This window comes from Eublepharis macularius, chromosome 1 (assembly GCF_028583425.1).
Source record: "Eublepharis macularius isolate TG4126 chromosome 1, MPM_Emac_v1.0, whole genome shotgun sequence".
NCBI lineage: Eukaryota > Metazoa > Chordata > Lepidosauria > Squamata > Eublepharidae > Eublepharis > Eublepharis macularius.
The window spans coordinates 129876165-129901645 of record NC_072790.1 but is presented as its reverse complement, the minus strand read 5'-3'; the positions used below and the strand labels follow the sequence as shown (position 1 = coordinate 129901645).

Sequence of the window (25481 nt, the reverse complement as noted above, 5' to 3'; positions counted from 1 at the left end):
AACCCTGCTTTGCTTCCAAAATCTGATGAGATCAGGCTAGCTTGGGCTATCCAAGTCAAAACTATTAAAATCATCTGGTTTTTATTTCTAAAAATTCTACTTTCAGGAAGGCAACATTAAAAAAAGATATAACACAAAGTAATAGACTCACTCCCCCCCACCAAAACACTGGAGGAAGAAGTTATCTGCTTATTTTTGTTTTGAATATATGCTAAATCCATTATCAACATTTCATAGTTCTTTCTTTCCAGAAGACAAATGGAGACACAACCATAGTATAACCTCAAAGTAGAACTGGGAAAAACTGCTCAGTTAGTAGACTAGAAATTGTGCACATTATACAATTGCTGGGGAGAATCTTGCACTGTAGTTATCTCTAGTCAACTGCTGTATAATGAACAGAAGATTACAGGGAACAGACCAGGAACAACTGCAGCACTGTACAGGGACACCGATTCAACCATTTTCATGTAATCTTCTCAGGAGAGAAAGCCATCAGTTGGAAAAACAATGATTACAGCTAGAAAATCTGCCTAATTAAATCCTTGTCTTTTGAGGTAGATTTTTGTACCCATTGTTCATTACTAATGTTGAATACCAGAACTAATTAGAGCTTACTGTGGCCATAGATTGAAGCATTTGGGGACAACTGTGTGAAACCCTGGGGATCCATGATAGCTGACCTAATGATAATAATAATAATATTTGATTTATATACCACCCTTCAGGACAACTTAATGCCCACTCAGAGCAGTTTACAAAATATGTTATTATTATCCCCATACCCTATGAGGTAGGTGGGGCTGTGAGAACTCCAGAGAACTGTGACTAGCCCATGGTCACCCAGCTGGCTTCAAGCGGAGGAGTGGGGAATCAAACCTGGCTCTCCAGATTAGAGTCCTGCACTCTTAACCACTACACTAAACTGGCTCTCATTTTCATTGATAGATACAGCCATGATGAACCCAAATCCAAATCAGGGTCATAGAAAAGGGGTGTTACTTAGAGCTGGTATTAACTGGGAAACACAAACATAATGTGTAATTCCCTCACCTGAAGTATCATTTCCAAGGGAAATGATTCATTTTGAATAGGAAAATGGTGTGAGGAGGGAAGTATAAATAGGGATCTCAGGGTGCCCACTGATGACATGCAATCTCCCAGCAGTTTGTCCCCTTGCTCGCCAGTCACCTGCTGACCAGTGGAAGGTTTACGGCCACCCACAGATTGCCCACCATCAGCAGGAACCCTGGGAACACACACAGTGCGATTTTGGCCCCAAATGGACTGTTTCTCAAAAAAGACACACAAGCAGAAGGCACAAAGTAAGGGCCAGCTCCCCCCCCCCACTCCCGCCAGTAGGGTGTACGGACCTGGCAACTCTAAGTATAAATTCCTCTCCTCCCTATTCTCAAGCCCAATCTGAAGAGGTCCCTTGCTGCTACTCTTGTCAACAAAAAATATTTAGTAGTCCATTCATGAATGACCTGTCCCCTGCATCTTGTCCAATCTGGCCCTTGGTTGTTTTCATTACAGCATGCAACTCAATCTACCCTACAGTCACCAATCTGTTGATTGGGGGTAGTGCCAGTTTAGAAGGGAATTAGGGGAGGGATTTCTCCTAGATTCCACGGTATCTGGTAGAGTTTGCCCTTCGAAACTGCATTTTTCTCCAAGGGCAAATGTAAATAGAGTAGAAGGATACAAATAAATGTGATACAAAATAAATAAGTGAAATGAAGATGTGATTTTACTGGCTGTGTAGCTAAATAGTCATACAAATTCTAACATTGTTATCTGTGTGAAGGAGCCTCTCTTATTTTTGTTTTTCTTTCCAGGGGAGCTGACCGTTGTTATCTGGAGATCGGTTGTAATTTCAGGATAACTCCAGGCCCCACTTGGAGGTTGGCAACCATAATCTGTGCTCATGTTTTTTAAAAAAAACCACTGAGATTAAATAGAACTGAATAGAACTAAAGTGAACTAATTCAGGGCCAAACTGCAAGTGACGAATGACACTTGAATGGCAAGTGTATTCCTCCCTGTTCACTTGCCCTCCACTTGTTCAGGGGAAGCCCAGCGTAGAGTGCATTACAGTAGTCCAATCTAGAGGTGACCATTGCTTGGACCACTGTAGTCAAGTTGCAGGATGATAGATAGGGGGCAAGTTGCCTGGCTTGTCGAAGATAGTAAAAAGAAGACCTGGCAACTGCAGTAATCTGATTCCTCCTTGTCAGGGAGGAATCAAGAATCACCCCCAGGCTCCTAACTCTAGGAGCCAGTGTAAGCACTGCCCCATTGAGTATAGGGAGCCGGGGTCCCGAATCCATGCTTCCACGACTCAAGTACATGATCTCCATCTTCATAGGGTTCAGTTTCAGTTTCTGATGAAGAGAGTTGTGGTCCTTGAAAGCTTATGCTACAATAAAGTTGGTTAGTCTTAAAGGTGCTACTGGACTCTTTACTATTTTGCAACTAGAGACTAACATGGCTAACTCCTCCGGATCTATAATAAATTAAAGTTTTCTAATAAATTAAAACAGCATCTTTTCTATATTTCTTTGAGGCACTTTCTAATAGACTGCTATCATTACCAGCATAACAGTATTTGAAATTTCTGGTGGAAAAACTGGTATTTTGCACTTTCCCTTCATGTTTTAGAGCATATTGTATGAGGCTAAGAGCAGCATCACTGAAAAAGTATTTGAAATATTTCTGAAAATGATGAAATCCGAGGGAACCAATAGGACATGAGGAACAATTTTTCTAATCACGATGCTCTGTTAAATATTGGGGCATAAATGCGCTATGGGTAGAAACATGAATATAAGAATTCCTGACCTTGGTTGGGTAGCTTCTAATATTAGATCATCTCAGTTTGAAGCAATTTAATTTTCTTTGCTAAGGAAATGAAAAGAGAACATATTGGTGGATAATTAAAAAATGGTGCCTGTATGCAAGGTTTCCTGCTCTTGTCAATACAAAAATAATTCCCCATGATCATGAAGGGTAATGGCCTTGTGGAGTATGGAGCACTTCTTCTAGAACAGGACATTTTGTGGAGAGTATGCATGAGTAGGAGAGGTAGTTGCTAGTTTTCATCACCCTGAACCTTAGGTCTCATTGGGCAGGGCCTGATACTGTCATTGGTGAAAGTCCAGCTGAATAGTTATATTAATAGCAGTACTTTCATATGCCGCTAGGTATGTACTTCAGGATACCTCTGTGTAGTCAGAACTCTGGGGCACCCAATGAAATTGATGGGCAATAGATACTGGGCAGATAGAAGGAAATGTATCTTTACTCAAAGAGTAATTAAATTATGGCATTCACTGCTAGTGGATTTAGTGATGGCCACAAGCAGAGATGGCTTAAAAAGGGGGTTAGGCAGATTTGTGGAGGGAAGGTCCATCAATGACTACTAGCCAGGGTGATTAAAATGAACATCCATTGTCAGGGGCAGCAAACCAGCACTATAAGGCAACACAAGGGAAGGCCTTGGCCTTTATGCCCTGTTTATTGGCCCTCCAGTGTAAGCAGCCAGCCAATGTGTGAAACAGGCTGCACTAGGTGAACCACTGATCTGATCCAGCAGGGCTCTTCTGATGTTTCTGTATCTGCATGCAAATCATTCTCTCCATCCTAGAAATATATCCCCTAATACAAGGGAGATATGTGGTTACTGTATAGTAAGGAAAACGTACTCTGCCCATATGAAGAATGTTTGAAATATCAGCATTCAGAAAACCGATTATTGTTGGCACAGATTTATTGACCCTGCCACCAGCACACCCAGCTATTTACGGAACACCACTGACTTCCTCAGGAAAATACAGTCCATTGACAACCTACCAGATGACACCATCCTAGCAACCATGGATGTGGAGGCCTTGTACACCAATATCCCACATGCAGATGGATTGCAAGCCATACGGAATATTATCCAGGACAAAACCACAGCAAACCTCGCCACTGAACTTTGTCACTTCGTACTCACTCACAATTACTTCAAATTTGGTGACAACTTATATCTACAGGTTAATGGCACAGTCATGGGCACACGCATGGCATCACAATATGCTAACATATTCATGGCGGACTTAGAGCAACGCTTCCTCAGCTCCCATCCACTGGAACCACTACTATACTTAAGATTCCTGGATGACATCTTCATCATTTGGACCCATGGGAAGGAAGCCCTTGAGAGATTTCATCAGGACTTCAATAACTTTCACCCTACTATCAACCTAAGCCTGGACCACTCTACACAACAGGTACACTTCCTGGACACCACTGTACAACTACATAATGGACGAATAAATACCACCTTATACCGGAAACCAACAGACCGATACTCATATCTACATGCCTCCAGCTTCCACCCTAAACATACCACTCGGTCTATTGTCTACAGCCAAGCCTTACGTTACAACCGTATCTGCTCCAATGCTCTCGACCGAGACTCACACTTAAGAGATTTACAACAAGCATTTTTGGGACTACAGTACCCACCAAATGAAGTGAAGGAACAAATTAACAGGGCCAGACTAGTACCCAGAAACAGTCTGCTCCAGGACAAACCTAAAGGAACTAACAACAGAACACCACTGGTTGTCACCTATAGCTCCCAGCTCAAACCCATCCAACGTATCATCAGTGAGCTACAACCCATCCTGGAAAATGATACCTCTCTCTCAGAAGCCCTGGGTGGAAGACCTTTCCTTGCCTACAGACAGCCCCCCAATCTTAAACGACTTCTCACTTACAATCATGAATCGGCCAGCAGAGTCACCAGCACAGGTACCAGGCCCTGCAACAGACCCAGATGCCAGCTCTGCCCCTATATCTACCCAGGGAATACAATTACAGGACCCAATGGCATCAACTACACTGTCTCTGGCTCTTACAGCTGCTCATCCTCCAATCTGATATATGCCCTCATGTGCCAACAATGTCCTTCTGCTCTGTACATTGGACAAACCAGCCAACCTCTACGCAAAAGAATAAATGGACACAAATCTGACATTAGAAATGGAAACGTCCAGAAACCAGTGGGAGAACACTTCAATCTACCAGGACATTCCACCAAAGACTTAAAGGTCGCTGTGGTTCAACAGAAACCTTTCAAAAACAAAATCCAACGGGAGGCTGCTGAATTGGAATTCATATGCAAATTTGACTCTGTCAAGCTGGGACTGAATAGAGACTACGAATGGTTATCACATTACCACAGGTAACAGATTCTCTTTACAGAGGCGTGATCTGGGGGAGCCCAGTGACGCCTGGTGTGGGCTTTCGGGGACCACAGTTCTCTTTGTCAGATGCAACTGGCAGGAAGAGCTGTGGTTACCGAAGGCTTATACTACATAGGAATTGGATACCTTCACTGCTACAAACTGACTGCACACCAAAAGGAGATGTTTACATTTCCAAGCAAAGGAATGTTTTGATTGCCTCTATGCTAATTGCATTCTGTCTTCTTGTGATTTATGCCCCCTTCCTTCTCTCTCTTTCCCCCTCCTCTTCTGTATCTGCCCAGTTTTGATCAGGCATCTGATGAAGAGAACTTGATTCTTGAAAGCTTATGCTATAATAAAATTGGTTAGTCTTAAAGGTGCTACTGGACTCTTTTTGATGTTGCTACTACAGACTAACACGGCTAACTCCTCTGGATCTATGCCAAAGAATAGATTTTCTTATAGTAACAGATTGCCTGAATATTATACATGCTCTGCTTTTTGTCCTGTCGTTGTCAATTACTTCTTTTTCTGTTGTAAAAAGTTCTGTAGTTTAAACCTGCCTGAGCATTACACCTCTTCAGTCCTTTAGCCCTAATTTCAGAGCGGTTTTTTTTAGCAGGGGGCTGGGGTGCTGCATATGCTCAGAGATAGGCAAGGTAAGATGGTTTGCAATGAATGATTAAAACTAGGTTCCAGGCTAAATGAAACTAGGGCTATTTCCAGACGGCTTACCTGCACCCGGGACGTCACGCCACGTTTTGGATCGTGCCAGGGAAAACGAGAAATATCACATTTTCTCGCACGAGTTTTGTACGACGTCGCGCAAAACTCGTGCGAGAAAACGCGATATTTCGTGTTTTCCCCGGCACGATCCAAAACGTGGCACGATGTCCCGGGTGCAGGTAAGCCATCTGGAAACGGCCTAGGTATTTATTTTTTTATCCTCTCCCACTCATGGCCCCACCTACTCCCGAGGCAAAGCTCCCACTGCAAGGAAAGAAGGAAAACCTAAAACAGTATAAATCTCACTTTAGATTTGTGCTCAGTATTGTAACTTATCACAATATTAAAAAGGACAAAAACCAAAAAGAAAGACATAAAGGACCCAGGGAGAAAAGGACCCTGGGATGGAGCAGAAGAGAATGAATTCGGCCAGGAAAGGGTTAGCCGATTCAGCTCCACAGTCCTGCAACTTTCCCTCTCATTCTTTCCCAAGCAACTGAGACAAAACAGCTTGTACCTCTGAAACAAAAATGACTCGAGATTTACCTTTTTTTCAAGGAAAGTTTGGAATTCAGAAGTGGAACATACTATATTGGAGGGGAGCTTCTACCACCACCCCCTATAGCTACAGTTAAATACATGGTTCTGTTCCTGCACAGATCAGAATTCCTTGTGGGACACATCAGCCCTTTCCCTCTGTGTTTTCAAGCATAATAGATTACTGAAGGAGCAGGACCATGAGCATCATATATAATTCATTTGCTCTCCAGACTGACTGAAGGGTCTTGAAATGCTTTCCTAAAGACTCTCAGAGTTAAGTCCTAATGGTTCATGACAGTATAGATGTGCCAGTTGTTTGCTTGTATAAGGTACTGGCTAAAACACAATTACAGATAAGCAATTTTGATTTCTTTTTCATGAACCACTCTGCAGGAAGATTAGTGAACAGTGATTCTAGGGCTGAATCCACACTTACCAGCAATAGCACTAAACAGTCAGAATGATAGCGCTTTCCTGGCGTGATTTCTGATGTCATCGTGCCATGAAGCCGCTCTCATGGAGCGATGATGTCAGAAACCGTACCAGGAAGGTGCTATCATTCCAACTGTTTAGCACTATGCTGGTAACTGTGGATTCAGCCCCAAAAGTGTTGTTAAAACACTTGCCATTGGAATAATGATTGAAGAATAGCCCATCCTGTGCCAGCACTGGCTCTTCTCTTGCTTAGCAATGGGCAGCATTGGATGAAGGTGGATGTGTCCAGGCCTCTGTTTTCTACATGTCAACAAGTAGACTTGCCTTCACAAACATCAAGGACTTGGCCCAGACTTGTATAGAGATGATTTTTTTCATATTGAACATAATTTTAACAGATGTGGATGCATGGGATAATAGCTAGACAACCTGAGACTGAACTGGGTTTGCTTTTGATTTGTTTGACATCTAATCAATTTAGATTAATATGAAATGCTGAAGCTTTCTAATATCTAGGGAATGTTAAGATTGTTCTCCCTTGTCTTCCCTTCTAGCTTTGTCCTTTATTTAGAAGAAATTGCAGATTACATGGTCAGGCAGAGCTGGCTGAGAGAGTCATTAGAGAGCAAGAACAGAAATGCCATCATTCAGTGGCTCATTTGGTCTATTTTTGGAGGTGGGGGAAACACAATTTACTACTTTCCTCAGGTAAGTGGCGCTTCTCTCACACTAATAAGTAACAGGCAGCATCGTGATGAATATTTGAGGTAGCAGCACATTCTGTTTATATGTACAAGAGATGAACAGGATTCTAAATGAAAATATTTTGGCAGTATATCCTTTCAATAAACTGGCTTTTTAAAAACACAAGTACTAATTGCTGTATCAGTGCTCAACACTTGTACTGTTTTGCATTAGAGAAAACAGCGTGTTTAGAAAATATTGTAGCGGTTTACTTCAGATGCAGTACAGTTCCCCAAAGCTAGACTATTTTTTCTTCCTTGTTCACTATGTACTATTTGTAGTATAAAATAATGTTGCATTACAAGGTAATTGCAAGACAAATTGGAATTCTTGGAGCAGTTCCAAATGATGCATTAAAACATTAGTTTATCTTTTCTTCAGAGTTTTCCCATAATAATGCTGTGTTTTCCCTGTCTAATTTGTTCATCATTTAACTAAATTCTCATCACAGTATGGTAAAAAATAAGAAAGTAAATCAAGATTTTTTTGGAGGTCCAACCCAAAGACCTAAGCCATAGTTTGAAATATTTGCTTTAATGAAGAACAGTAGTGGGAAATAAAATAGTTCATGTTAATAAAACTTTACAGACTTAAATCATGAAGCACCAGCTATTTAATTTTGACTAGCCAAACTCCCCACCTGGACAAATAAAAAATGAGTCTTGGAAACTCTTCACAGAGTTGAATATGGACTCAGAAGATGTCACTATAGAGAACTATCCAGGATGCTTTCCAAAGCTGTTTCACAGAAATGTGTTTCAAAGAGATTAGCAATAACCTAAATTATTGCTAAATTATCCTTGAAGCCTATTTGGTCTTTTTGTTACTCAAATTTAGCTCTGTGTAGTTGCTATCAGGCTTAGGCAAGTAGTGAAATACAAGGAAAGAAGATTAATATAGATCTGTATTGTGCTTGTCTGCTATCCAAAACTCATTTTGGATGAATACTGAAAAAATATAAGCAAGCGAGAAATATGAGGTTATGAAGTAGTTTCTTACTTAAGAGTAGACATGGGCACGAACTAAAAAAAATTAACGAACCAGCGGTTCGTGGTTCGGTGCTGCCGACGAACCCGAACTAATAAACCGCAATGAACATTTCCCGCTGATGAACCGGTTCGTCGGAATGGTCCCTGTTGGACTTAGAGAGCCCATATTCCTAGGGAGTGTTTAGCAGGCTCTCCTCCAGCCAGCACCCAAGTTTGGTCAAGATTGCAATAGGGATCTTGGAGTTACACCCTCTCCAATCCGAGGCCACCAGGAAACTCCCATTCGATACAATTAGAGCCACCAGTTGACGTTGGCCCAGTGTACAAGGGGTTGGCCATCAGAACTGCCTATCAGGGTTTGCATGGATGAGATTGGAGTGCCCATGGCTACAGAACACCCCCTTCCCCCTCCCTCCCCCCCGGGTGTCTTCTCCCATGTAACCAATTGTAACCAATTTGCAGCTCCATGGTTGGAAGGAAGACCTGCCGATCAAGGTAAGCCGGGCTGCCATTCGGGTTTCCAGGGTGACAGAAGGAGGGCAGACAGAGTTCAGGCATTCCCCCAGCTCTGTTTCCAAGGGAATTGATTGATGGTGCCTGACTGTCTGGCTTCATGAACCATGGGCAAACGCAAGGAATTGGGCTTCCAACAAATGCTGGTTCGTTGGCCATGGACCCTCACAAACTGCCGGTTCGCGAACAGACGATCAGGTGGTTCGTGGGGGGTTTTGGCTCGTAATGCGGTTCGTGCCCATGTCTACTTAAGAGTGTTTCTTGACCGGCCTCATAGTTTGTTTTTAGGACAAGCCAATTTTCAAATACCAAAGTATGGCTGAACAGAGGCATGTTGCAGCTTCATATACAACCAAATTTCCAGTTGAGACAAAAAAACAGTGTCAGTATATGGAAAGGATTGTATGTAATGGTCCTAAAGCATTCCCATTTCCTCATCATTAGTGAGCCCTTCTTAAAGCTGCCACTGCCAAATGCACTTGTCTATCTAAAAGTGGACTATAGAGATCAATTCACTTCACCTATGTTCTTGTCTACAATATTACAGACTGACACAAATTCTTGCTATACATTTGCATTCATAATAAAGCTTCAGCTGGAGCCAAACTCGTTGTTATGGCTAACCTGTGGCTTGCCATGGGGACTTGCAGTCAACCCAATGTGCTACAGGGCCAGATTTGGACTGGGACTTCAGCCTTCCTCACCACACCATTTTCCTCAGCTAAATACTGAATGCTAGCATGTGCAACCCCACAATGGGGGCAAATGTTGCTCCCCAGGGCTGTTTAGAGTGAGGAAAACAGCACTGGGGAAGACTGAAGCCTCTCCTCCCCTGTACCAACTTCTGATCCAAACTGGACCTTTGTGGCACATCAGGATTGAGTTTCCACAAGGAACTTCCAGCTGCAGGTCTCCAAGGTGGTCATGAGTTGGATGTGATGCATAGTTTGGCTTCTATGAGAAACTCGTGGTCTATAAATGTAAAGCAACATAAAAAGTTAGCTCCTCCCACTGCCCCCAAGTAATTTTCCTTTAGGGGTGCAATCCTAAAATCGTTTTCCTGGGACTAAGCCCCATTGAATAAGATCAAACTTACTTCTGCGTCAACCTGCTTAGGATTGTTCACTAAATCTTAAATCTCATAAAATTGCCATTGCCCTTAAAAATTAGGTGGATTATGCAATGAAGATAAAAGATAGTTGAATCACTTGTGTACCAAGGATGTCAATTGATGACTGGGTACATACCACCTTTCATCATGCCAACTTCATAGCATTTTCGTAGCCTACACGCCTGGCAGCTTTTCCTTCTGTTCTTGTCAATGGTGCACTGGTTGGTAGCAGGACACATGTAGTCATTGTGACCTGTAAAAAAACCAAAAGAATTCATATGAATATTTATGAAAATGCAAATGTTAGGCATCTATTTGCAAAAAAACATTTTAGGAAGGCTTAGCATATTTTATCTTAATTTTTTCTTAAACTGAGTTCCTAATGTGTTTGGTTATAGTGATATTAAGCTCATGTTCACAATCCTTTAAGCCTAACAAATGAAGGACTTTATGCTGCCCTTTGTCTCAGGTTACGGAGGGAGATATACTATAAAAACAGAGAGATGGTGAGGACAGCATATGTGCATCCCACCTTCCTAATCTTCTGGGGCTATCCCTTTGGTCTGTAGATCGCTACCCTCGTGGACTTTCTTCCTTCTACCTTCTCCCTCATTTGCATGCACACACTCTCTCTCCATCTTGCATGGAGGACACAGGACTTCTTTTCTGCATCCACCAGTATCCTAACTCAGATAGATTAGAGTAGACTCTGTCTCTTCTCTTTCCTATCCTAAGTGGAGTACCTAAATAAGGATTCTTCTTTTCTTTATGAAAGTAAACAGACTCTGTGTGAGCTTATTTTTTAAAAAATATATTTTATATTATTAAAACAAAAAGGGAATACAGAAAAAGAAAGGGAAAGAAAGGGGACAAGCAAAGCAAATATAAAGCTGTGTGCTACAAGGATTATTAAAATACAGAGTACAAAAATCATAACCTTTATAGATATTAGAATAATAATTAAGCCTATTTAGTGTATATTTTTCCAAATAAACAACACATGCAGAATTCAAACCTATTTCTATTCCTTATTTTAAAAAATAAAATAAAAAGCTCAGTATTTCATTATTACCCCATCTTATCATTACCTTTCCTTAATAATAATAATTATTAACAATAATAATGCTTATTAGTTACTTAATATAACTAATTGTCATAACATTTAAGAGTGATAAAGTAAAGTAATATTGGGAATTCCAACCTGTTTCTACTCCCTATCTTAAAAAATGAAAAAAATCCTTATTTCCCCTAGTTTTATCATTATATTTTACTTATGTATTTCTTAAAGATAACAATGTTGATTTTTGCCAATATTTTATTAGTATACCATACAGTCTATTCTACCAATTATATTTGTATAATTAATTATCTTACAGTCAAATTATAAAATATATCAATGTGCAATCATATTCAAATTTACAGGATTAAGACATCTTATAAATTTTATCCATTGTAAGCAAAATAATTTTCCCATTTCTATTCAAATTCTTAATTGGCCTTCTATTTATGTAACGTCAGTTTTGCCATCACTGCATATTCTGACATTTTGTCTTTCCTGATTTCCCTGGTTGGGCATTCTTCTTCTTTCCATTTGCTTGCCATTATCACTCTTGCTGCCATCAGCAAATACATAAATAGTTCATGTAGTATTCTGTCAACATTATCTGGTATTATTCCCAACAACATAGTCTGGAGTTTCATGGCAAAATCAGTTTTTAATAGCTTCTGAATCTCCGCATGTATATCTTTCCAGATTTTTAAATGTTTTTTACATATCCACCATATATGAAAAAAGGAACCGTCTGCTTTGTTACATTTCCAACTTGACCCTCTGTGTGAGTTTATGGACTCATCAGCAAGCAGTCCCAAGCCTACTTGCCCTGACTGAGCTACTCTGCTAACATTAAGAAGGAAAATGGTAGAGAGTTGCTGCTTCATGTTCACTTGTGTGGCAGCTCCCATTTCATGAAGCACTGTTAGGGGATTTCATGATATGTTATTAGGGCATACCAAATACCATACAACATATCCAAGTGTTCTATAAACCACTGAACACACAGCAAGTCCATACAACCATTTCCTTCACAGTGTACCATACATCCATCTCTTGCTTTATCACTTGGAAAAATAAACATGACCAAATTAAATGATATGAAGGCGCTTATACTGCAAATATGGTTCATAGTTAAAAAGGGAGGGGGAGAAAACTAAGTGGATAATTGCCTTATCTGGCACAATTTGGTCACAGATATTTGGTTTCCTTGAGGTGGAAGAAAACAAACAGGAAATACATGCTTAAGGAACTAAACCTGATTAACTGAGGAGTATATACTTAAAGAAAATCATTGGTAGCTAGGGTTACCAGATAGGGTCTGGAATAATACCAGACTTGGTGGATAGGGGGTGGCACAGTTTTTTTTTCTGTTTGCTCAAATGCACAGACAGCACCCTCACACTGGCACAATGACATCACTACCAGAAATGATGTCATCATGCTGCCCCCCATTTCTGGGAGGTGGGCTGGCTGGCCACTCCCAGGTGGCACAGCACAGCCACAAGTGGCCACACACCCAGGCTGGCTGGCCATTCCCAGGTATGCCACACAGTTATAGAAGGCTAGGATAGCAAGCCATTCCTTCCAGTGCTGCACAGGAGGCCAGGTGCTGGGCTGACTAGCCACTCCTGGGCAGTGCCATGCAGCCACAAGAGGCCGGGTAGGCAGGTAGGCCAGCCACTCCCATTGGCACCATGTAGGCAAGGTAAGCTGCTGGAAAGCAGGAGGAGGCAGAGGCAGTTCCAGGTGTCCGATATTCCATGGACAGTCCACAAAAATACCAGACTGTCTGGGTGAAAACCAGACTACCGACAACCCTACTGCTAGCCTCCAATCTTTTAATAAATCCACTGTCACATGCACCCTTTATTCTCAGGCACATGATATCCTCTTCACAATATCTCCTTGCTTCATCTTTAAGCCCAGAGCTCAATAGTTAAACACTTAAGTTTTTCTGGTGACCTATACTCTGCAAATTCATTTGAACCACAAGCTTCTTCTCTTGACTCCAAATCAGTAATTAGCCCTTTATTAAATCACAGAACAAACCTTATTTTGTGGTTTGGACATAATTACCAACTGTGGTTGTGGAACTATGTAGAAGTGTTAACTTATGTGGTGAGTCAAGATGAAGTATATGAGCTAAAGGATGCCCTAGGTTTATTCATGTAAGGGCAATCCATGGTTATGGGGGAACCATGCTTATGCTTGTCTTACTTCCTGAGACAGCAGTTCTGACAACAGGGATATCATTTTCATCATGTGTATCCTCAAGGTTTATATTAGCTTCCCCTTGAGAACTTTGTATTTCTATATTTTTTTAAAAACTCCTAGCATTGTGAAGATTTGGTGGCAACTGAAAACACAACACTGATCCTATCCAGTGCTCTTTCAACATACAACTAAACAGGAGAAGTTACAGCACACAATGGAACAATTTTACTGCAGAACTGTTTGTTCTTTCTTCAGGTCAATCTGAGGTAAAGTGGTTTGGAGCTCATCAAAAGTCTTGGTCCTCTATCTTTCACCACATATTAGAAAATGTAAAGTGAAAAAAATACAACTATCTGATTGCACCAAGAATATCTGCTGTCTCACACTAAACAGACTGGAAACTTCATAGTAAGCAGCAGAACTGTAAACTTGCTAATTCAGTGACTCAGACCACACACCACATACAAAAGAACCCCGAAACAAAGCAGGTACACCCTTGAAATAATAACTATTATTCATAAAGTACTGGAATGGTTAGAGAAGTTTGGAAACTAAGCTTTTCTTAATATTTTCATTTGTGTCGTTGTTCAGTTGCATTATTTACTAAATCTAAGTATGCTTAAGAGCCTGACAGGGAAAATGCTGTTCCAGTTAGGTAAAAGAAATAGGTATATAATTAATGAAAATTAAAACAATCACTCCAGCTTTTAAGGAAGTGAATTTTTACTGAGTATTCATAAATCACATGACATATCAAATGTGAAAAGTGTTAAATCCCAAAACTGTCATCTTTGGGAGCACTTAACAGCCAGAGTATGCTCCTACTGGCTTTAACAGAAGAGGGAATATAGTAAACAACCAAGGCTTCAAAAATGGGCCCAAACACTTAGCATCATGATTAATATTAGAAGGCAAAGATATCACACATGGAAGACCTAAATGTTTTCCTAATATGGTTACAGAAGTTGTATCTTCAGATCATAAATGTTTGCAGTCTAATATGGTTACAGAAGTTGTATCTTCAGATCATAAATGTTTGTAGTCCCAAACTAAAGGTAAAATTGCATGTGTTGCTGGCAGTCTTTGTTTAGGTTCCCAGAATCAGAATGTAGAATTCAGAATTAGAATTTAGAATTCAGCTGCTAAAAGCAGCTACAGGGGACTCCTGAATGATTCAAATCCAGGCTTTAGTGCTGGGGAATGGGAGGGGATAGAATTCACAACAGTGCCTTGACCAGAAATGCCCTTCGGGCTGTGTCTCATTCTGTACCTGGCCAGCCAGGGGTGAAGGCACAGAGTCTAACACAGGCTACCAAGATCAGCCTGAGTGGGAGCTATCCTTCAGTTCAGGAGCAAGATACTAGGGATCTTCAACAGAGGCAGCAAGGGCCAGGAGAGTTGGAATCCTTGTGGCAGGAAGCTGTCCAGCACAAAGCACAAGCCGATTTGTAGGAGATATTGAAGCTCAACTAAAGGGGTTATAAATGAAACCAATGGTCCCATCCTTTCCTGTAGCCAAAGTTAGGTCTCCAACCCTTCCATGATTTGGAGAGTTGTATCTTCCCCCTGAGTGCAAACGTAATATGGAAGGCCTTGGGTTGCCAGGCACATGCCTCTCTGCCTAGTCTAAGCTTTAGCTCTGGTTCTGTGTCTTATTTGTCCTGGCAGAAACTGTGGAGGGACTGGAGATGAAAGGGACCAGTTAGGGATTCGTGGTCCATCTCTGGTTCTTTATTGGAACCTAGCTGTGACAAAGAGGGTAGGGTATCTTCCCCCAGAGATCCTAGGGTGCAAGGAGCCTTGGGTGTAATGGGAGAGTCTTCCTCCTATGGTAAGGCTGAGTGTGCTTTAAAGCGTTTATGAAGCCATTCACATCCTAGTTGGTACATAGTTTCAGCACCTCACTCCTAGGGCTCTTTTGGCCTCAGCACAGACAGGAGGGGGGGATGGTAAACACCCTGGGTTCTCTTTCTCTACTTCTCAGAGCCAAGCTACAAGTGACGCCTGACACAGGTTGGACACTTGTCAGCTTCCCTCAAGTTTTGATGGGAAATGTAGGCATCCTGGTCTTGCAGCTGTAATGGAGAGCCAAGCTGTAAAACCAGGACGCCTACATTTCCCATCAAAACTTGAGGGAAGCTGACAAGTGTCCAACCTGTCGGGAGTCACTTGTAGCTTGGCTCTCAGAGAACAGATTCTCATACTGTGCCTGTCTGTTTTCCCTCAGCTCGGTTTTTGCAGGTAAGTGACATGTCTGGGGGATCTGATCACAAATCCTCAGCATCACATAAAGTTTGGCCATAAGACTGCTATAAAATGCATTAAATGCATACATGTTGTTATGGGAGCACTGCAATAACAATATTAGTGTCTCCATTACAACCTTAATGACCTTGGATCACAGAGTCTCTCTGTGATGCGGAGTATCTGATCTATTGTCTTGTAGGAGCACCTTATTGCCTCCACCTATGTTCTGTTGGTATATAAAGAAAAATGGATTTGTTATTTAAAGTGGCCTTCCCTTAAGTGGTATCTTGAACATTGCAGCCAATTCCAGATTCCTTTCCAGTAGACAAATTGCAAAATGATCATGATGTTCACACAAAAATATATCGGTGATTGTTCCTGGCAGTTCCCTGTTAAACCACCACATGTTTGGAGTTGTGATGTTTGAGTACCCACCAGTCTGGCTCATGTTCTGCTTGCCAATCATTAGCAGAAAGCTAGATTTCTGTTGGTTAGTTCAGTTGGTTCTCAGAGGGTTACTTTCCACATAGCCAAGAAGTACAATGCAGTTCTACTGGAAGCTTTTCATACCTGCATGTTCTTGCACAGCCCAACAGAAGTAAACATTTCCCTCCACCACAGATCTGACCTGGCTGCATGCTGCTCTGCAGCCACTTGTGAACAAAACAGTCATTTAGTGATTTATAAATTCACTGTGTGGTTTTTTACATTGGTTGGTGTTCATCTGAGCCTGTCTTATCAATGTTAATGGTGGCTGCTAGATTTGGATTAGCAACATTTAATGCCTGCACTAAAGAAGGCAAATTGAGTGATCTGTACACTTTAATAACATAACCCAACAGTGCCTTGAGGGAGACCAAAGCCCCCTACTGTGCAAATACCAAAGAAGGCCTCAAATTATAAGGAAATAAAACATTTGCAACCACAGCAACAAAGCAGCTTGGCGTTCTGTTCGAACTTTGTGTTTGCCCACTGATCATGTTTGATGTGAAGTTAGTTCAATATAAGCAATGACATGTCAGAATATGATCTGAACAACTGTAATTAATTCAGTTCATTTACAATATAGATTCGTCTCCTTATCTGAATATCACAAAGGTATCATGAAAAATAAGAGACCCACCCATTCTCCAAATACTAAAGCTTATACTTAACCTTATTTGGAAGGAAAATGTCCCTAAATGTAAGACAGCCTCGTTAAAAGTGTTATAGACACCCACCCACCCACAAATGTATTACTGGACATAACTGTAACTTGTATGTGTATGTAGGATGACCCCCTTTTTTATTTATGGCATACCTGGGCGGGGAGAATAGTCTTGGCATTTGAGTAAATAATGTATCGGCTGACTGCTCAAAGATGAAGATTTAACTTAGAACTTATCAGAAGCACTGGTCTAAAAAAAAGACATTGCTTTGACAATCATATATCAAACTTGGCCATCAAATTGAAACTGTTGGCTCACAGGTAGAGACTGCTTCCTTGCTTACAGGCTCTTTGGCAAGTTATCAAAGGGAAACTACATTTACAGCACAATCCTATGCCAAGTTACTCCCATCTAAACCCATTGATCTCAATGGGCTTAGACTGGAGTAACTGTGCACAGGATTGAAGTGTACATTTAGTTCATTGTGTAATTAATAAGCAGTTGCTTCAAATGCTGAAGCTTGATTTGTAACATCTAGAGCTAATGAATGTATAGACTAGGGACTATTAGGAATGGACATGATTTATTTTCTACAGTGTATCATAAATTTCTTCATTGTTCTTAGTATCTTCCTGCTCAAGTTACAAGTTATGAAGTGAGTATATTCTATACCACAAAACTTAAGTAAGATGTTCTTAATAACTGGTTGCTCCTATATAATTGGTTAAACACTGTAGACAGCATCATGAAGCAAAAGAACACAAGAGTCTCTTGTAGCTGGTAAAAATAGCAAGTATACCTTTTCCAGAACTTGTTTCAATGTTTATTCTGGTAGTCACTTAGGAAAACTCCTCTATTGCATAACAAGTCTGTGTCAGCATGGTAACTATGAAGTTAGGCTAAAAGATGTGTTAAAAACACAAAATGTGCCAAAGGAAGTCAAGAGTCCTCCCAACTCCTCTTCCTCGTGTGTCTGAAGCATTTTTGAAATTAACAAGCATATCATGAGTTTATGGGTTTGTTTCTTTTTTAAAAATATGCAGCAACCACCATAGGTGTCAAATATTATTTGAGGTATGGAGGAGGTACATTCTGTAGCCAAGATTACTAAAGGTAATATTTAGCAAAATCAAAAAGAGTCCAGTAGCACCTTTAAGACTAACCAATTTTATTGTAGCATAAGCTTTCGAGAATCACGTTCTCTTCGTCAGATGCATGGAGGGCAGAAGGAAACTGGCCAAATATAGAGGAGGAGAGGGGGGGAAGGGGGAAGGAGGAGAGGGGGGTTGTAAACAACTCCTTTGATATGGAGATGCAGACAACTCCTTTTGGTGTGGGGATCAGTTTGCTTGTGTAAAGATTCAAAGGAGTTTGCCGTGTTAGTCTGTAGTAGCAAAATCAAACAGAGTTCAGCAGCACTGCAGCACAAGCCCTCGATAACCACAGTCCTCCCCGCCAGATGCATCTGACAAAGAGCTCTGCCTGCAGCCAGCCCCTCCTGGCTGCCCTGGCCTTACTAATGCAGCCCTCTTGTCAAAGCTTTGGATGACACCAAAGGGTATGGTCCCTTTGACGTGTCCCTCTGGCAGGGAACTCTGGGAGTAGGTGGAACCCTGTGGTGGATGGTGTGGTGTCAGTCTCATCCCTCAATAGTTCTAGGGTGCTGGAGTAGGGATGTGGTACTGTCTGCCTGCCACCATGTGTGTTATTCCATACTAGCTTGTTGCACGTGCTTCGCTATGGTATTTAACTATTTTTAAGTTCAATTATAATACTTATGGGTATGTAACATTTTTTGGTTTGTGTGTGTGTGTGGGGGGGGGGGTTGAGTTGGTTTTGTAGTATAATAGCATAGTACCTGAGCTTCACAGAAGTGTTTGAATAATGTGAAGCGTGTTGATGCTGAAAACTGATGAAATGAATTTTGAAATGTAACATTTATTGAAAAGATTTTTAAAAGGAAAAGATTGTAGTGCAGTAAATAAAGTGAAAAATACGTACAGCCTTTTTTTTTCTACTGAAGGACCTCTTTCTAGACCTCATTGGTGGTTTTCCCCTCAGGTGCTAGGATCACCCAGCTGCTGGGTGAGCTCACTCTGAAGCAGGCCACGTAGACCTGTCAATGTGAGAAGCAGTCCTCCCTCAAGGCTATTCCTGCCATTTTCAGTATCTACCCCTGGGAATTGTTGATCATCATAGCAAAGCAGACCGTGAGGGGGAACTGCAGTCTCTTGAACTCGAAGCGGTTATCTGATAGTATGAATGGTATGCATGGAATGAACACCGATTCCAACCCCCCCCCCCACACACACACACTGCTGGTGAACAATGTAGCCTTATGATGTTCCTGTAGAGGGCTTTCATTCATAGTCTGGTGCCATTGAAGAGTTTGGGTGGGCTGAGGTTCTGAAGCAGCATCACTGGAGCCCCCACTTTGAGGAGAAGCTTGTGGGCTGAGAAGCCAGGAGAGTTGAGTGTGTTGAGGAACTCTACAGAGTAGTGGACCGCATCATCCATTTGCACCACTAAGTCCACAGATCTGTACTCCATTCCTGCCCCTTCGAGGGAGTTAAGTTTCATTAATGATGGCAGCCTTGTTGTTCTTGGGGGTCATAATGGCATGCTTGCAGTCTGTCCATGGACTACTCTCTGATAGTGGCAATATCAGGGTTTATTGTGGCTGTTAGGTCTGCTAGGGTTGTCTCTACTGTGGCCAGACCTGCAGGGATGGTCACCTTTCCCTTGGACTTGGGGCTTGCTGGTACTTGGCCACTGCTGCTCAGTGCACTGCAGGAGTATGATGTGCATATTTCTTTGCCGCATCTCTAAGTTGCTACCTCCTTTTAGCTTCGGTATATCTTACACAATGTCTGCCAGGAGGCTTCTTGGGGGCAGTAAAAGGTGATGGCTGCAATAGGTGTGAGATGAAGTTGGACTGCGGGAGGGGTGGTGTGGTGGGCACTTCAACAGGTTCATTTGAGAGGTTCACATTGAAATGGCCCCTAGAAAGGTCATGCACCATCTCCCCATGAACATTTAAAAACTCAGTTGCCATACTGACTTTTATATAAAATCCCTCAGGAGTCTTGTACTGTCTTTCTTCAACTGTCTGCAGTTTCTTGACCCGATGTTTACCTCAGAACACAGAGTTCCACAACTGACCCATCAGAGAGAGGGGGGGTGCAAGCAGGCAGGCATCACAGCAGGGTTGCCAGGTCCAAGTTGAGAAATTCCTAGAGATTTTGGGGGTGGAGCCTGGATAGAGTGGAGTTTGTGGAGGGGAGGGGGCCTCAGAATGCTATAATACCATAGAGCCCACTCTCCAAAGCAGCCATTTTCTCCAAAGGAACTGATCTCTGTCACCTGGAGATCAGTTGCAATTCTGGGAGATCTCCAGCCACCACCTGGAGGTTGGAAACTCTACACCATAGGGAGATTGACAACCCTAGTGAACTTTTAGGGGAAGGCTGTGAGGTGCTTTTTACCTCAGGACACATTCAATGACTCCCTTAGCAATGTTGGGCTGATCCACATATGCAAATGACCTTGAAAGCTAGCCCAATCAGGGAAGAGTGGCTGAGTTGGCAGTTGGCAGAACGGGGGAGGAGAAGCCTGCCAACCACACAGGGAAGCTGTATCCCTATGGGAAAACACATTTTACACCTTTTTACCCCCTTAGGGGGCAAATTTCTTAAAATCCCTTCTTAGTGAGCCCCTATATCACCAAAGGTATGTCCTGCCCAAATTTCACATTTCTAGGTCCAGGAGGTTGGGCTGGGCGTTGATGAGTCAGTCAGGGCACTTGTCTTTATATATAGATTTGATTGAGGTGGTACACAGGTTGGGAAGGTATGGCAGCGGGAGGAGTGTTGGTGCAGGAAGACATGCAGGCAGGCATGTTAGTATTCACTGCATGTCTACTGTTGGTCCCATCCAGGGAAATGTGGATGGTGAGGCTCTCTCAGGTGGCTCCTCTTTGACTTTGGTGTTGTGCAATGCCTGGCTGGTGGGAAAAAAGATACTATCTGACAGGTTCCATAAGGAACAGGTGGGCTTGGCTTGCTGGATTGATACCTGGATGAATGAATCTGATATGGTCAGTTTGACAACAACTGACAGTGGATAGTATAAAGTCCTTTACCAACCTCAAACTGGAGTCTGGGGTGGGGGGTAAGATAGCATTTATTTTTCAGGAGTTTTTCTCCACCACTAGATACTCAGCGCAGACAGAACCTGCTTTGGGAGACAGATTAGGGATCTGCTGGTGTCCTTGTCTACCTAGCGTACCAATGAGGTCCTGGCTGAACTGATGGAGATGGTGTTGGATTTAGTGCTGTGAACCCTGAGGATGATTGTTCTTGGGTATTTCAATATACATGCTAAGGTTGCCTTGTTAGGTCAATAACGGGACGTCATAACCACATTGACAACCATGAGTCTGTTTCAGTTTGTGACAGGTCCAACACATGAAAAAGGACGTACATTGGACCTTTTCTGTCCTGAGTGGCTTGCTGGTGATCTGATTAGGAGGTTCAAGGACCAACCTTTATACTGGTCAGATCACTATTTTCCACAGGCATGATTAAGTTTACTGCCCCCTCTCTGAAAGGGCAGTGGACCTATTTGTATGGTCTGCATCCAGAAATTAATGGATCCTCCTGGTTTCTAGATAGCTCTGGGGAATTTTGAAAGCCTCTCAGTGATTCTGTGGATGCCCTTACAACTGCATGGAATGATGGGCTGACTGGGGCCATAAACAGGGTTGCTGGTTGGTATCCTTTTCCATGCTGTGATAACCCCCTGGCTCTTTGATTTATCAGAGAATTGGTGGATATGAAGCAGATAGGAAGATGACTAGAACAATGCTGGCAGAGTAGTTGGAATGAATCAGGCAGAGCATGCCATAGCTCAAGCACAGGACTTCATAAGCACAATGACAACCATGAGCTGCCAAGGGAGCTTTTTCCATCAAGGGCTGGGCTTTCCATCTGCCCGGCCCTGCCCCTTGCTGCTCCAGCCTACAAAGGTTGTTGTAGCCAGAGGTCTGCCTGCACTGCTGCTGTTGCCACTGCCAAGGGAGCTTCTTCCATCAAGGGCTGGGCTTTCCATCTGCCCAGCCCCGCCCCTTGCTGCTCCAGCCTACAAAGGTTGTTATAGCCTGCACTGCTGCTGTTGCCGCTGCCAAGGGAGCTTTTTCCATCAAGGGCTGGGCTTTCCATCTGCCCGGCCCCGGCCCCGGCCCCTGCTGCTCCAGCCTACAAAGGTTGTTGTAGCCAGAGTTCTGCCTGCACTGCTGCTGTTGCCGCTGCCAAGGGAGCTTCTTCCATCAAGGGCTGGGCTTTCCATCTGCCCGCCCCCGCCCCTTGCTGCTCCAGCCTACAAAGGTTGTTGTAGCCTGCATTGCTGGTGTTGCCACTGCCAAGGAAGCTGCTTCCATCAAGGGCTGGGCTTTCCATCTGCCCGGCCCCGCCCCTTGTTGCTCCAGCCTACAAAGGTTGTTGTAGCCTGCACTGCTGCTGTTGCCACTACCAAGGGAGCTTTTTCCATCAAGGGCTGGGCTTTCCATCTGCCCGCCCCCGCCCCTTGCTGCTCCAGCCTACAAAGGTTGTTGTAGCCAGAGTTCTGCCTGCACTGCTGCTGTTGCCGCTGCCAAGGGAGCTTCTTCCATCAAGGGCTGGGCTTTCCATCTGCCCGGCCCCACCCCTTGCTGCTCCAGCCTACAAAGGTTGTTGTAGCCAGAGTTCTGCCTGCACTGCTGCTGTTGCCGCTGCCAAGGGAGCTTCTTCCATCAAGGGCTGGGCTTTCCATCTGCCCGGCCCCGCCCCTTGCTGCTCCTCGATGCCTACGATGCAGTTCCATGGTCAGATCACTTTGTTCTGAAGGCTCGTCTGAGCATGCCGCTCCTTTCCCGGGTGGGCGGTGAGTGGATTTACGCTCGCCCGTGGAGACTTATGGATCCAATTGGTTTCCAGGCGGCTCTGCAGGATCCGATGCCCCCTGGCAGTACGTTAGATGAGCTGGTGGATGATTGGCATGGCCGACTTTCCAAAGCCATCAACGTTATTACCCCCTGCTGTCCTCTCCGAGCCCACAAACGGGTAGCTCCTTGGTTCACTGAGGAGCTTCGCTAGATGAAGCAGTCTCTGAGACAACTAGAGCAAGTTTGGAGGCGGGGGTGCGACAAAGAGGCAAGAACATCTTATAGGACGTTTATGAAAGCCTATGAGGTGGCAGTGAAAGCAGCAAAGAGGGATTTCTTTGCTACTTCCATTGCGTCCGCTAGCTCACGCCCAGCTCAATTATTTCGAACAGTTTGGTCCTTGGTCTCCCTCTCTCAGGGAGACCACCAAATTCTTAATTCAACTATTGGCTGCGAGGCTTTTGCGAGCAATTTTGTGGGCAAAATCTTGTCCCTTCGCCGTGGCCTGCCATCCACTGTTGATACAGTAAGGGAACTGGAGACCCCTTGGCCATCTTCTGGGTCCGTATTAGATCATTTCAGCCTGCTCTCTCAGGACAATGTTGACAGGATCCTGCAGGGGATGAGGCCAACCACCTGTCCACTGGACTCCTGCCCATCCTGGCTGGTGAAGGCCAGCTCGGAGGGGCTATGGGACCATTTGGAGGCCATTGTTAACATCTCCCTGAGCTCTGGGGTTTTTCCAGGAGTGTTAAAGGAGGCGGTAGTGCGGCCCCTTCTGAAAAAACCATCTCTGGACCCCACCGACCCGTCCATTTACCGCCCAGTGTTGAACCTCCTGTTCCTGGGCAAGGTGATTGAGCGGGCGGTGGTGGTACAACGGCAGGAATTCCTGAATGATGCTGTAGTCCTGGACCCATTCCAGTCTGGCTTCCGTCCTGGCCATGGGACGGAGACGGCCTTGGTTGCCCTCACAGATGACCTTCGCAGGCATCTGGATCGAGGTGGGTCAGCGCTGCTTGTGTTACTCGAGCTCACAGCAGCATTTGACACAGTTGACTATGATTTGTTGGCCAGCCGCCTTGCTGACGTGGGGATTAGGGGGACAGCCTTACAGTGGCTGGTCTCCTTTCTCCAGGGTTGGGGACAGAGGGTGGCGCTCGGGGGAGATCTATCGCCCCGTCACCCTTTGGTGTGCGGGGTTCTTCAAGGGGCGATACTCTCCCCGATGTTATTTAACATCTACATGCGCCCCCTCACTCAGTTGGTGTGGAGGTTTGGGCTGGGCTGTCATCAATACACGGATGACACCCAGCTTTTTCTGTTGATGGACGGCCGTCCAGACACGGCCCCAGACAATTTGGCCAGAGCTTTGGAGGCTGTGATGGCATGGTTGAAACAGAGCAGGCTGAAATTGAACCCAGTGAAGATGGAGGTCCTGCAGCTGGGACGGGGGCTGCCAGACGTTGGGATCCAGCTCCCTGCCCTGGATGGGACACCACTGGCAACTTCGCCAGTGGTAAAGAGTCTGGGTGTGCTCCTGGATGCCTCCCTATCGATGGAGGCCCAGGTCACGGCAGTTGCCAAGTCTGCATTTTTCCATCTTCGTCAGATCAGGCAACTTGCCCCCTACTGACACCCCAGGACCTGGCTACAGTGATCCATGCAACGGTCACCTCCAGGCTAGATTACTGTAACTCATTCTACGCTGGGCTACCCCTGGGCCTGATCCGGAAACTACAACTGGTCCAGAATGCGGCGGCACGGGTCCCGACTGGTATATCTTACCAGTCACATATCACACCTGTCCTGTGCCAGCTGCACTGTCTTCCAGTTGAATTCCAAATCAGGTTCAAGGTGTTGGTTCTTACCTTTAAAGCCCTGAGCGGGTTGGGACCAGCATATCTTTGGGACCGCCTCTCCCTGTACGTTCCCCGGAGATCGCTTCGATAAGCGAATAAATGTTTACTTGTGGTCCCCGGCCCTAAGGAAGCCCGCCTCGCTTCAACCAGGGCCAGGGCCTTTTCAGTCCTGGCCCCAGCCTGGTGGAACACTCTGTCAATGGAGACCCGGGCCCAGAGAGACATATTATCGTTCCGCCGGGCCTGTAAGACAGAGCTGTTCTGCCAGGCATTCGGTGGTTGAAGGGGGCAGTGCCATGTCGGCCTCCCACCTTTGGGGTGGGGGAGGGTTCTCCCCACCACTGCACTTCATTAATTTGTTTCATTGTTTGTATATTGATTTTAGTTTTGTTGTTTTCTTGTTTTTATCGGTTTTAAACTGTTCACCGCTCAGAGCCCCTGGGGATGGGCAGTATATAAATTGAAATATAAATAAATAAATAAATAAATAAATAAATATAGAGCCCATTTGCAGCCTATCAAGTGGCGGTGATGGTGGAAAAAAAGGCTTTCTTCTCTGGCACCATTGCATCAGCAGAATCTCATCCAGCTCAATTGTTCCAAGGGGTGTGTGACTTGTTAACACCTAAGTCCATCCCTGTCAGTGAGGTTAATTGAGCCCCTAGCTGGTATGTTTTTGCAAAATTCTTTGCTGACAAAATCTCTCTCATTGGTTGTGACTTGGAGGCCAAGTTGAGTGTA

General features: G+C 43.9%; 1 protein-coding gene across 2 annotated transcripts in view; it reads right to left on the bottom strand.

Moving 5' to 3' along the window:
* ESR1 (estrogen receptor 1) overlaps window positions 1-25481 on the bottom strand; it is a 365081-nt gene that overhangs the window by 139514 nt on the left and 200086 nt on the right. For both annotated transcript variants that reach the window (XM_055003067.1, XM_055003122.1), the window contains exon 4: window positions 10432-10548. In XM_055003067.1, coding sequence (XP_054859042.1) covers window positions 10432-10548 — 117 coding nt within the window. The remainder of the gene's footprint in view (window positions 1-10431; window positions 10549-25481) is intronic.